At 38.9% G+C, this 14,638-nt stretch overlaps 1 protein-coding gene across 2 annotated transcripts; it reads left to right on the plus strand.

The window, feature by feature from the left end:
* Nucleotides 1-38: 38 nt before the first annotated feature.
* Nucleotides 39-9,746, plus strand: LOC139117051 (uncharacterized). 2 transcript variants are annotated; one of them, XM_070679872.1, is made up of 5 exons: nt 99-139; nt 603-702; nt 1,161-1,299; nt 5,077-5,171; nt 8,713-9,746. In XM_070679872.1, the coding sequence occupies exons 2-5, from the start codon at nt 697-699 to the stop codon at nt 8,896-8,898; spliced, it is 426 nt and encodes a 141-aa protein (XP_070535973.1). In that variant the 5' UTR covers nt 99-139; nt 603-696; the 3' UTR covers nt 8,899-9,746. The 2 variants fall into 2 exon arrangements, with proteins under 2 accessions (XP_070535972.1, XP_070535973.1); XM_070679871.1 differs by lacking the exon at nt 603-702 and having other exon boundaries at nt 39-139.
* The last annotated feature ends 4,892 nt before the right edge of the window (nt 9,747-14,638 follow it).

A 14,638-nucleotide genomic window follows, 5' to 3' on the forward strand; every position in this document is an offset into this window, starting at 1 on the left:
AAAATTATTAAATACCATAAGTTTGATCTTAAAGTGTATTCATATTATTTTTGAAAAAGGAGACAGACACTTTATAGTTGCACTTCTGAACGAGACTTACACATAAAAAGTCAAAGCAATGAAAATGGCCAACGCACAGGTGAGACACTAGTTCATCTCATCACGGTGTGGAGGGACCGTGATCTCATGCATCTTGACACTCTGAGCTGAGGAGTTGCTGGCTTTTGTAAGATCTTTGCAACGTGGTATCAGACAAGCACGTGAATTTCATCCCGGGCAGGTGTACACTTGGAACATCACACGGCACCACCGTAGTTGATAGCACCACAGTCGCTCGAGAGCTATTCAGCTCTGGGACTATTCGCCCCCATAGACGAGTATACATCGCTTCTGTATACTCGTCTATGGGGCGAATAGTCCCAGAGCTGAATAGTTCTCGAGCGACTGTGATAGCACTTTTAGAAATGGGCGCTAAAAGCGCTATCAACTACGGTGGTGCCTGTGGTGGAGACTACCCCTGTACTAGGGGTTCACTCTGAAAAAATATGCTTGTACTTTTACTTGACATGCATTTTCCTCAGTACATCTTTATTCTTTCACAGGCTTTGTAATTATAAGGACCACTAGTTTTGGTCGATAAGCTCTCTGCAGCTGTGAAGAGATTCTAGACAAGTGTTTTGTCTGGTTGGTTTGATCATGGAGGTAGGAAGAGAATGAAAAACTAACATTCAGTACCTAAGTACACTATCCATCCATCCATCCATTCATCCATCTATACATACACATATACATACATACAAACATACATATCTATGCGGATGCATATTTTATATATTGAAATGTCCAGCTCTGACTGTTGAATGCTTTGAAATCTGTTATAACTTTTAAGTGGCGGCATGCATTTACTAACAAGGATGATCCTGGCACCCCTCCCTCCCCTCCACAATTTTAGATTGGCCCAACCATGCCATATTGGGCAAAGCCAAAGTATAACTTAAAATGTCTGACATTTTTATATTTGATAATCTTAATTCAAATTCATGCTGCTGCATACAGTACACTGTGCATGCCTTAAGATTGTCTCAGTCTAGAACTATTAAACTGTTGTGAACTCAGTCGGAACAATGAATGTGTAAAGAGAAGTTGTTATTTAATTACAGGATAATGACCAGCAGCAGAAGCAGAATTCTGCCAAAGTGAAGAAAAAGATCAAGAAATTGAAGTTCCTGGTCTTATTTGTTGGAAATTTATCATATGAGACAACTAAAGAAGAGTTGGAAGAGCATTTCACAAAAACAGGTAGTAATATAAAGTGAATGCCATTTCAGTGCTTTGATTTGATTTGATGAACTACATATTGAGATTTGTGAATTAGGAGTAAAAATCCATTGGAAGCGTGACTGTAGCAAAATATGTGATTTTGAAGTTGAATTTTGTGATGAAAGTAGCATGGCCCTTCTGGTCTGAGTTCCTCTGAATACTGTGAGGAAGAGCAGGAAATTCGATTGGTTCACACATATTGTATTTTGTATCAACCACTGGTAACATATTGGGAGTTGTTACAGTTCAAGTTGGGTTTAGGGTAGAGTCCATTGCTAGAGGCCCCTGGAAAAAAAAAATTTTACTCCTAGTCAGCATGAGGGGAACGCTCCATTAACTTCGACGTACCCGAGTAACCCGAGTTTGTTATCAGAGGATTAATCTCTATGTCAACATATGCGAACAGATTATCTTCTAGTGTTAACAAAACATGAGCACTGCCGGAACTACTTTTTCCACGCCGTGACGGCTCTTGTCCGGCACTCAGGATTTCCAACCAGCGTTAAAAGTGCCGTCCAGCACTTGCTGTTACTTTGAGGTCATCATTTAGTTCATAAAATTGCATGAAGAGTTTACAAAAACGATGGTACTATAGAATCGCTTTCAAATAAAATGCTGTTTAAACAATACTAGCAGTTAATTAACGTACGCTGATTTTGCATACGAAAAGCTATTTTTGTATGAATGTTTATACCCCTATAAAAGAAAGTACGGTAGCGAAAATCAGCACAACAAAACAGGACTTTTACTAAAACGTACTCTTTCAATTTCAGTTCAGACTCATATTGCGGAAGGTGCATGCAATGCAATGAAAGTCACGAGCAAACTTTGGTGTCAACGGATCCAGTCTTTGAATTATCAATGAACACTCCCTTATTTTTCTGGTCAAAGCCAAAGGCTACTTGTCCATCACAACAAGCCTCTCTGTTTGAATCCGCGTGACTATTTTGAGCCGGATGCCGGCCAAATTGACCGGCTACTTCCGTATTTTGGCCGGCTACTTTTCAGCAATGTTTCGCTCTCTAGCCCCGAAATTCTGGTTTTGATAATAATATTTTGATATTTGTTGTCTTGCAAGCCGGAGATAACATTTCAGAAGTGCCTATGTGGCTATATGTAGTCTAGCAATTTACGCGGTGAACTTGTTGCTATCTAGTATCAGCCTGTAGTACCGCGATCTGCGAACGTGTACTGTACTGGGAATCGCTCTCGAGGTCATCCTTGCTTTCCCGACTACAGCCCGAATTATTCCGACGTTCACATCAGGTGCAGCTTACCATTGGACTGACGTTACGCCCACCAATAGCCGGCCATTTCCGAATAAAGCCGACGTTTGTTTCTCTCAAACGCGAAAGAGAAGAAAGTCTCAAACGCGGAAGAGAAAGTCGACGCTTCAGAGCTTTTGTTTTCTGCGTAAGAGTAGGGCCTTGTCTGATGGGTAGGTTTTTGATCAAATGTAAAGCGACCAAAAGTTAGTGAGTCTCATATTTCATACTTTTAAAAACGCCACATCAATCCATCCATAGTCGATCATAGATCGACATCACGTTTTGTGGAGGGGCCGTGGTTAAGCGGAAGGGAAAGCCTACGCGGGAGTCTACGCTTGAAAACTTTGATTTTCTGCGTAAGAGTAGGACTTTGTCTGTTGGTTGCCGGAGGTTTTAGATCAAATCTAAATAAACAAACAATTACTTGGTCTCATTTTTCGTACTTTTGAAACGCTACGTCGATCACAGTGTCAAATTTCAGGTCGACCACAGTCCCTCTATCCACCGGTCTGGAAACGCCTATTGTAAAAGGTGTCAATCACCTAGACCGCACAGCCAAACCGCGATACGAGGGGCAGTCACGTGATAATGCGTAGCTTTGGTTTGTCCTGCATGCCACAGTCTCCCCGATTGTGTGTACGCTTTTTTCGAATTTTCGCTGTTTTTGGCTCTTTTAAGCATTCTCTGCGTCTATCTACGACAAGAAGACAGAAATTATCATATCCTGAAACCGTGTTGTTTTTCATGATCCTTCCCCCATCGTAAATGATGATAGTGTGCGATAATTTCTGGTGTTGATCGCTGCAAGTGTGTTGACGTAGCACAAGCAACGGCTGGAATCACACCGGAAAATTTGTCGTCCCTTTCTCTTGAAATGCTTGTATTCAGTGCCTCCAATTATGTTTTCTGTGTAATATTCTGTGAAATCATGTCTGTTAACTGAGCAGAATAGGAAAGACAACTGCAGAAATGCATGGATAGAGGGACTGTGGGTCGACCGATATTGCATTGTGTGTAAGCTTACTGTGTCACAATCGACTAGTCGACTGCAGGTGTATTGTACACATACGGTGTCGTACAGGTTGACGTTGTGTGTTGTCAATTTGGAATTTTATCAAACATGAACACTGCAATTTAGCTCTCTTTATCAATTATATTAAACATCACCAAACATCAATAGTAAGCTCGCGAATTCGTTTTATGTGAAATTAATACCGTGAATTAAATCACTGAAAATTGTGCCGTCCGCCGACCGCCTCGTTAACTGCCTCTACTATTTCTCCTTTCTTATAATATGTACGAATGGCCATACTGTTTACAGACGGATCCGGCTAGCAATTCATTGACTTAAATTCGCTCTATAGGAGATGTAATGTCACAGGATACGCGCAGCTCTTGGAGTCCTTACTCACTCGTTACGTTGTTTGCAAGTGCAAGAAAAATCTCGCCACGTGGAAAGAACGTTCCATGCTGTTCTGATCACATTTGCAGATATGATCAATGCGCCTTACTGAAGTGAAGCGTCCGAAATAGGAAACTTGAATGAAAATGAACGAAGAACGATATTTTGTTTCACCATATTTCTAAAACTTAGTTTAGAGCCTAAATTAAAGAAGAAACTAGATTACTTGCATTGAAAAAAGGGCAGTTCACTTTTTCCTGTCAACATAGTTCCATGTGCAAGCTTATGTGTGTGCCCGTGGTATTGAGTGAGTCGTTACAGCCCTGACGTTCCTATCATAGCACCAGCTCGATAAGATAATCGCAACAATTGAAAATTAACACCTTGGGATTAAAAGTCTTCTGTTTGTCACCCGAGTTGGCAGGCAGCAACTCGGGTTTCAGGTACCATCAAAGTTAATGGAGCCTTCCCCTAATGGGGTGCATAGATTTATATCCACTAATCTTCATTTGTGCCCAAGAAATCTCTTCAAGCGCATGAAAATTTTGCATATTTTGTGTACTGGTCCAGGGTTCATGCAAAGAAATTTCCAGAAATTCTTGACTCAAAGAATTTACAAAACTTAGATGTTACACTGATGTTCTCTGGTGTAGGTATTTGTACAAAATTAAGATATAGAGTGAGCACAGAGTTGTCATCCAAACAATCACGTGAACTGCCAAAAATATGAAATACTCTTAACAAGGTTCCTGCCATCCCAGGTTAACCCTACGGGGAAATTAAGTTTTCAATTTTCACAAAAATAAGCCAGTAAAACTTTATTTAGTCCATGTGCTTCAAAATGAGCCCCAAAAAAGTGGTAGTTTGAGAGTCTATATATCTGTTTAATTTCCAAGAAAGAATCCTTGTGTTCCAGCTGTATTTACACATAAGGTGTACTTGCACGACTATACTGATGATGCACCGACACTCTATTTTCCCAGTTTTACTCAGGTTATCGTTGTAGTGGCAAATTCTGCATACAGAATCCTGGGCAGAGGTACTATTGATCCGTGGTTTTGTTGCTAATCTCAATTTTTATACCAGGTGGTGTCATCGATGTGCGAATCATAACCAAGAAAGAATCTGGAGAGTCAAGGGGATTTGCGTATGTAGAGTTCAAAGACCAACAAAGTTTAAAGGTGAGATCACGGTTACTTCTTTTTCTTTTCAGTAACCATGGTTATACATCGATATACATCTTAAAGAGCCAGAAACTTTGATCATATTTTTGTTTTTAATGTCAGCTACAGTCTCTTGTTCTACTCCCCAAAGCATGTTGAGATAGCCAGTATTCAGCTTGTCAGCTCAGCTTGTACATGTGTGTACTGCTCTGTTATTGTTGACAAGCTGAATACTGAGATAGCCAGTATTCAGCTTGTCAACTCAGCCTGTACATGTGTAGACTGCTTTGTTATTGTTGACAAGCTGAATACTGAGATACCCAGTATTCAGCTTGTCAACTCAGCCTGTACATGTGTAGACTGTATTGTTATTGTTGACAAGCTGAATACTGAGATACCCAGTATTCAGCTCGTCAGCTCAGCTTGTACATGTGTGTACTGCTCTGTTATTGTTGACAAGTGAATTCTGATCCAGACTAGAATTAAAATGTAAAGTATAACAGTGTATTTTACACAGAGAGAAAGTGTGTTGGCAAACGAGGAGTTGGGGAGTAGAACAAGAGCTTGCAATAGATATGCGAAACAAAAAAGTGGAAAAACATCAGAATTTACAGCTACTTGCCCTTTAAGCATCGCAGTATGTGCTTATAAACAAGTGTGTAGACATTTACATACTGCCATGAATAGTATAATGTTCCTTCAGAAAGACATGTTTAAAGTCTGACTAGTGTAAGTTGTTGTGATATTGAAAGTGTATTTGCTACTTGAATCAAATAAATTCTAAGGTCTGCTCTCACAAACACATTAAAATAGAAAGTATAAGCCCATATCACATAGTGTGCATTGTTATTATTTCTTAAAGATATACAGTCACCTGTAATCTAAATCTGCCCATACATGGTCAAAGGGGCGTTCCTTGTTATTCAAATGCCCATGTGAGGGCGCTCTTTTTAAAAAGTGGCCACCTGCTTAAATCTGTGATTGGTTAGATTTTCTCTTTCCATGGTAACTGAGTATTTATTCCATAAACAAATACATTTTTTCATTCTCCTCTGTACAGCATGTTGAAGTATAAAATGTTAGCCCTGCCAACACAATAAATCATGCTCTACCATATCTGTAATTTGATCCCTGACAAATAAAGCATAGCCCCCGGATTAACAGTCTGTTGGCAACAATACTATTGCACATTACACACATGTAGGCTGTGTTAGAGTTGAACACTTGAGAACCCTAATCCTGCCAGACAATAAAAAGCGACATTTAGGCCAGAGAAAAAAAAATCTTGTTCATCGGATTTTTTGGACCAAGTCCCAGGAGCGGCGAGCGAAATTTTTTTTTTTTTTTTTTTTAGGCCGAAGGTAAACGCGGTTCTCTGGCATTTTTGCACAGATGCAGACAAGGCAAGATAATTGTTTCCCTTTTTACCAGAAATATCTCAGACAAGAAACACTGATACTGGTAACTGAATTCAATACTATATTTCCCAACAATAACATAGGCCATTACATTCACAGTTAGTGTTTGCACAACATATTCTGAGCATTTCAACATTCTCTCAGAATAAACTGAAATGTACAGCAAATCACTGAAATTCAATAATTCAGTATTGTCCTTTAATATTGTCCTGGTGGGACCTAGCATCTGAGTTTTTTTCATTTTACTTTGACCCCATGTTTTGGCCTCTTTACCACTGTATATATATACACATTTTAAACACTGTACTGTGATCGGAGTGAAGTTATATAGTCATCATTCAGATCGTACTTTAACATCGACGCAACCATGTGTTTTGTCATTGCCGTACATTTTTATACTTTCGATGCAATTTTCATTCAATCGGATGCACCGTCCATCTGCTGTCACGATCTTGTTGAACAAATCGCCGAACGTAATAATATCAGGACAAACACTGAATAGCGTCTCTGGAACTAACTGTTGGCCATCATGTCGAATGTTGGCGATCAAATTAATACTCATGATGTGACATGTACTAACCTTTACAAAACGAGCAAATTTCTGGCCAAATCGACCAACTTTGCGTCGTGATTCGCCAAATTCAGACGTCACAACAACGTGTTGGCGGTCAACTTAAGTCCGAACACGTATAGTAAGTCTCATTAAAATCCCGTGCCCGCGAAAACCCTGCACAGTGTAGGGCGCCACCAGCGGCAGTACTAAAATATTTGTAATATTTAAGTAAGAATTTGCCGCGATCACAAAAAAAAAAAAAATTCCAAATATGCCAAAGTAGAAGCGGCGATTCCGATGAACAATTTATTTTTTCTTCCTGGCCTTATCCAAATCTATATACCTATTTTCACCTATCTGTATTTTGTGTATTTTTCTTCATATGATATGTTTTAGCAGGTTTGGTCACCAAAAAAAATTGTATTTACCGTATCTAGATATTCAGGGATTTCAAATATTCAAAATTTTTTTATAATGTAACTGATTGGACCTGTTGTGCCCAGCTGGTTGTAATCAACTAGATCTATTGGTGACATATGTCTTGTTCTACTCCCAAAAGTATGTTGAGATACACAGTATTCAGCTTGTCACTCGGCCTGTACATGTGTAAACTGCATTGTTATTGTTGACAAGCTGAATACTGAGATAGCCAGTATTCAGCTTGTCAACTCAGCCTGTACATGTGTAGACTGCATTGTTATTGTTGACAAGCTGAATACTGAGATACCCAGTATTCGGCTTGTACAACTCGGTTTCTACACGTGCAGACTGCATTGTTATTGTTGACAAGCTGAATACTGAGATACGCAGTATTCAGCTTGTCAACTCGGCCTGTACATGTGTAGACTGCATTGTTATTGTTGACAAGCTGAATACTGAGATACGCAGTATTCAGCTTGTCAACTCAGCCTGTACATGTGTAGACTGCATTGTTATTGTTGACAAGCTGAATACTGAGATACGCAGTATTCAGCTTGTCAACTCAGCCTGTACATGTGTAGACTGCATTGTTATTGTTGACAAGCTGAATACTGAGATACGCAGTATTCGCTTGTCAACTCAGCCTGTACATGTGTAGACTGCATTGTTATTGTTGACAAGCTGAATACTGAGATACCCAGTATTCAGCTTGCCAACTCTGCCTGTACATGTGTAGACTGCATTGTTATTGTTGACAAGCTGAATACTGAGATACCCAGTATTCAGCTTGTCAACTCAGCCTACACATGTGAAAACTGCATTGTTATTGTTTACAAGTGAATTCTGGTCTGGACTAGAATTCTAATGTATCAACAACAGTGCATTTAACATGTACGGATGCTATGTTCACAAGCTGTATAATAGCTGGTGTTTCAATATCCTTTGGGGGAGTACAGCAAGAAATTGCAATTGACATACAAAACACAAATAGTTAAAATAAACAAATCATAAGTTATAGCTGCTGGCCCTTTAACAAGAATTTTAGAGAAGCAAAAGAAACTGTGCTTTGTAAACAGAACAAATATTGTGGAAAAAATACATAAAAAGTTTCAGCTGAATGAGCTAACACTTTCTACTGTTTTGACTCATTTTCTCTTATACCTCACAGAAGGGGCTTGAGCTTCATCACTCCAAATTGTCTGGAAGAAAGATCAACGTTGAATTTACAGCTCCCGGAAGAGGAAAAAGCTCGAAACGAAAACTAGTCATTGACAGGAAAAACAAACACTGGAAAAAACAGAGCATGAAACAAACTTTCAAAAAAGACAAGAAAATGAAAAACAGCTGGAGGTGACATCTTGTTCCAGGTTCCAAGAGTATATATGGATATTTTTTCTACAGAAGTCCACTTTTTAAGCATTTATCTGTATGTGTAATATCAACACTCTTACCTTTGAGTGGTAATACTGATACATGATCAAAACATGATAGAATGGTGAAATAAGTCTACAGTGTACAAGAGCTTTGATAATTTGGAAGGAAAGACTTTTTGACTGAAGTGATTTTGCTATGTAGATCAACCCTTTTCCTGCCAAGTTCATATTTCAAATCAGGTCAAGTTGGTTATAGCTAGTAAAGCAAAACATGTTCCATATGGTGCATTTTAATAAAGACTTGAAGATTTGAAGATCCCTGAAGACAGATATTGTAAACATGATTTTTACAGACGAAAGCTGCTGTAACGTACTAAGCCACGTGGGTGAAAATACGTACGGTTTTGGCACAATAGCGCTTTTTACAGACTTGGCTAAAGGGGAAGTGATACTGTCTGGCAGGTAAAGGGTTAATGGGTACATTTGGACCTTTGCGTCTTTGGAGGGAGTGGTCAAAATGGCTTAAAATGTAGAGATTGAAAATTGTTGTAAAAGTTGATTTTGTCCTGATCTGCTTTAAGTGACTAGAAAGTTACAAATTTGGAAAATTGTAAAATGCATTGCATGATACGTATGCTGAAAAATGCATAATTTGAAAGGCAACTTCAAGAACAAAAGAAACAAAAAATCATCAAAAACAACACATAGTTGGTTTGACCACCCCTTAAGTGAAGAACATAATTTTATTTGACCTCAATGAGGCAAATATTTCAGTCTCCTCCAGATGTTTTGTTTTTAATAATACAAAGTAAAAAAAAATCAACCAGTCGATGAAGTCTGTGCCTGTCAGTTGTGCATTGTATTTATAAAGGGAAACAAAAGTTTGGATTGTTGACAGAATGTATGGAATGTAAGAATGATAACATAAAAATCAGTCGTCTCCCTTTGTACCTCTTGTTATCTCTCAATTAGACAAAAAAGGACAAAGTTTTAGTGATAAGCGTGGTCATGAAACATGAAACGATACCTATGCTAGATAACAATGATGCCTTGTGACTGATAAGAATTGTAAATTTTGGAAAATCCCAGTTATTCTAATCTAAGTTACTAACTGTATGTTAATATTCATAGTTTTGTCTGATTGTTAAATTTTCTAGACAATGGAAAAAGGAAAAATGAGAGAGAGAGATATTTAAAATACAGATCAGCTTTAATCATCTAAGAAATTCAGAAACAAGGTACAGCACTAGTGGATGAGTATTCACCCCAAGCCTTTTTGCTTTTACAAAAAAAATTAGTACCTAATTTAGAAATTGACGAGGTGATGAATTCTAGAAAAAGAGAATTGTGCATATACTTTTCCGAATTTGGCAAAGTGTCCAATCATTGACAGCAGAGAAATGCAGGGACAAAGAAAAGCCCCAAGCAATGTGCATGTCCTCAACCATCTCCCCTCCCTGAACAGATCGATCCATCCCTGCAATAGCTGCAACACTGAAGTACACCCTTGCATTCCAAAATGTTAAATCACCAATGCAAAATGTTTGCAAGTTTTGATGTTTGTTTTTTCACAGAAAGTGAAAGTACAGACTAGCTAACTATAAAAGTATATACCTTATCCTAAACTATAATAATTGTCTCCATGGTAGAGTTTTCAAAGTGTTCTTTCCTCATACTATCAAAAAACACTATAGATACATTTATCTTCACACCCTGTTACATTGTTAAACCCATCCATGAAGTGCAGCTGAACAGTTCCTTACGCATCTTCGCTTGCCAAGGTCTCTTGTCCGGGCAGCTGGATGCTTCCAGATGCTGGATGCTTACTTTATAGTGGGAAGTAACGGACCCGGATGATGTCCCGGACCCGGATGATGTCCCTTACCGATGATGTCTGTTACGTACTAAAATCAGGTCTGATTTCTAGGACATGACCTGTAATTTGATACACTGAGTTGTCATAATTTACAACCAGCTGTGCTGATTCATTAAAGAATGACTTACTAAAAATAGAGTAGTCATGATCGAAGCTCGTGGACAGATGGAAGACTGATGACTGATTCAGGGGACTGACATGTCAGAGGTCAGTCTCTTAATCACTGTGGTTTTGAGAGGTATAGTTTCATCCTGTGAATAGGGATAGTATGGAACGTGAAAGTTCCTTGGCAATAATAATACATCGCATACATGTATTTAAACACCCCCCCCCAAAAAAAAAATCATGTTCCTCTGATTTCTTTGGCAAAGCTACAGAGACAGTGAGTGAAGTTTATCTTTTTAGCTCATATTTAGTATTTATATAAATACCAAAAAGAGCTAATATGGTGAGTCGATGGCGTCTGTATGTCTGTATGTATGTGGGTATGTATGTGTGGATGTATGTCTGTTACACGCAAAGGCGCCAATACCGCCAAAGCTACCATCTCAGTATTTGGTGTACAGGTAGATGCAGGGGTTGAGATGTGACGTTGTTCAAATGAACATGTCAGTGTCAAAAGTATGCAAATGAGGAAAGAAAAGGGGGAAATCCTGCAAATGTGCAGGAGTGGTGGCAGTAACTGAAACAGCCCACACATCTGAGTGAGAGATTTTTTACCTTTAACTTATTTGTATGCAGGGTAGTGTATGTGTAGGAGTGGTGGCAGTAACTGAAACAGCTAATTAGTCATTTCCTGTCATTGTTTATGAACTGTGACATATTAACAGACCTGGTCAAACCATAGACAGTAGAGGGGGGGGGGAAGACTGTGTTATAAGTGTTATGCACACACATAAATGTAGAGATATAGCTTGTTTTTATGGGACAAATGTTAATAGTTTGCCCAATAGACTCCCATGTATTATGATTTGATATTTTTGGACGAAGCACTATATCAGCCACGTTTTGCCTTCCTTGCTGGGGAGGGGGGGGGATTTCAAAATTATAGCAAGTCAGGAGGGGGACTTGAACACATTGCGAGTTGTTAAGGGGGATATTCAAAAAAAAATCTGAAAACTTTTTTGGGAATCTCTCCCCCTGGTGTTTCTGAATGCAGCCTTGACAGAACAAATTCTGTACATTTCCGCATGCTCCAAGAACTGTAAAATGTGCACAACAAAAATGCCCTAAAAGTAAAACAATTGCAGTGTATATTTTTTTGCAATTTAAAAAAAATCCAAATTGGCAAAGATACTAAAGATAGAAGCGGTGACTCTGGCCTAATGGAGCCTTTAGTTTTTGCATGGAGATAGGTAGGTTGGTGGAATTTAAATTGAGTGGAAAGCAAAAATTGACCATTCCCAATTTTTCTCTGTATATGACAACCCCTTCTATAGAGAGATTTTTACAACAAAATACAAAGGTTGAGCCCCACTATATAGATTGTGGTATACAAACAGCAGCCACTATTGTTTTAAATGGCATGTTGGACTCCAGTCCATGCTTTAAACTGTGTCTGTCAGTATTTATGTTGATATCAAATAGCTATCCAATGCGGATAAACCATGCTACTGCATCAGTAAACGTGACACTCAACGTGATTTATCATTAGTCAACTGATTAATTGTAGGCAATGTGTCACGACCAGAAATGTTTATTTACCGTCATACTAGCTCTAACTGTTCAACTTCAAACTGATGATGTGGCTGTATATTCACAGGTCTGTAAACTGCAACAGGGGTATTGATATAGCTTGTATACTGCTGCAGTTTGTATTCCTGTGAAAATTTTAAATCATGTTGAGTTCCATCAGTAAAAAGATTGTTAAACGCAATCATGACAACATTTATAGGTTGTACTCATATCTTATCAATTCAAACTGCCATTATGTGGAGTACATGCAGTTCAACATTTGCATATCAATAGTGTCATAGTGATACCAGAAGTGAATCTTTAGTTTTATGCTAAACCTGGCAATTTTATGATTTGTTTGTTCACATTAAAACCAGTGCTGTCGTGGATAGAACCATGTTTGTATTGAGTGTAGACTGATACCCATATAGAATAAAACCATTCTATTTCTATTGTGTATCCTGTCCACTCAATTTGTTGTCATTGTAATAGCTCAATACAAACCTTGTGTAAAATATCGTCACAACCATCTGTTGTATAAATTTACATCCTCCTGCATAACTGTTTTGGAAACTCACCCCTCCCAATTTCCTGCGTCCCTCTTAAAAAATTAAGGCTCCCTAATATAATGTTATAAAGAATAACAATAATAATAGTAATACAACAACAACAACAACAACGACAACAACTTTACTATACTACTATATCATCTGTAGGTGATACAAATACAAATAATACAAACAATAAAAATAACAAAATTTTAAAAAAATTAGCAATAAAGTTCATAAAATATAAGACCAAAAGAGCAAAACAATACTTGACAAGAAAATAAATTTGACAACATTGTATTACATCACATTGCAATGACTGGACCTCAAAATGTATACTGGTGATCTTTGATTGAGGCTCATATACTAGTATTAGGGAGCGTTCAGTTTTTACGGCTGGGGGGGCCGGCAAAATCTTGTCGCCGGTGTTCAAAAAATATAGACCCCCCCTGCATTTTTCGTGAAAAAAAGATGACCCCCCCCCTTTGTCAGACGAAAAAAATTGATGACCCCCCCCCCCCCCCCCCCCCCCGCTTAAAAATAACTAAAACCCATACGTCAATTTACCCGCATGGTTTGGATTTGAACTCCGGTACGCCGCTCACTTTATTCGTGTAGCAGAGAAGCCAGTGCACAAACTTCTCAGCCACATCCATTGAAACGTCTGTTAATTAGGACGACTGTAAGGCAATTTTAACTTCATTTCAATAGACAAATCATGTCCATGGACATTGTATAAAGTGAACTTTATTGGAGTGGTTCGCCAAAGGCAGCCCTCCGGTTAAGAGGGTCATGGGCCATTACGTAAAGTCAACTTTATTCTAGTGGGCCACCGGTACCACCGGTAAAGAGGGTCGATCATGGCTATTGCATAAAGTAGACTTTACTGGACAGGGCTGCTGAAGGCGCATGGCCATTAAGATTGCCGTGGGGTATTACATAAAGTCAATTTATTAAAGTGGGCCACCGTAGGCGGCCCGCCGGTAAAGAGGGTCGATCATGGCCATTGCATGAAGTAAACCTAATTGGAGTGGGCCGCCAAAGGCGTCTGCCTGTTAAGAGGGTCATGGGTAATACATAATGTATATTTATTGTAGTGGGCCGCCGAAGGCGGCCCGCCGGTAAAGAGGGTCGATCATGGCAATGGCATAAAGTGAACTTTATTGTTGGTATTATGTTTTTGAAAATGTGGTGACCCCCCCTTTCTTACCAGTGAAAAAGCGATGACCCCCCCTTTGCAGATTCCAAAATTTTGATGACCCCCCCCCCTGGATTTTGCCAGCCCCCCCGGCCGTAAAAACTGAACGGTACCTTAGTATGTGGTATTTTAGGAACACCCCAAACGCCTGACTGCAGGTGATGATGGCTTTTCAATAAGTTTCTTTGTTGTTCACGTACTTTGTAATTCGCAGTTTTTCAAAATCTTTTTCTCGCTTGACTGTGACATTGTAGTCTAGCATCTCAGCCTCGTCGTTGACGAAGGCCGAGAATGACGAGGTCGACATTGGCGATCGAAAATAAAATGCGTCTCATTGCATCTTCAACGGACAAAGTCTGCTATTATCAGCTGGTGTCTTTACAGTCTCGTAACTATTAAATTCAATTTCAATGTTGTGATCACTC

The sequence above is a fragment of the Ptychodera flava genome, chromosome 18 (genome assembly GCF_041260155.1).
Source record: "Ptychodera flava strain L36383 chromosome 18, AS_Pfla_20210202, whole genome shotgun sequence".
Classification (NCBI taxonomy): Eukaryota; Metazoa; Hemichordata; class Enteropneusta; family Ptychoderidae; genus Ptychodera; species Ptychodera flava.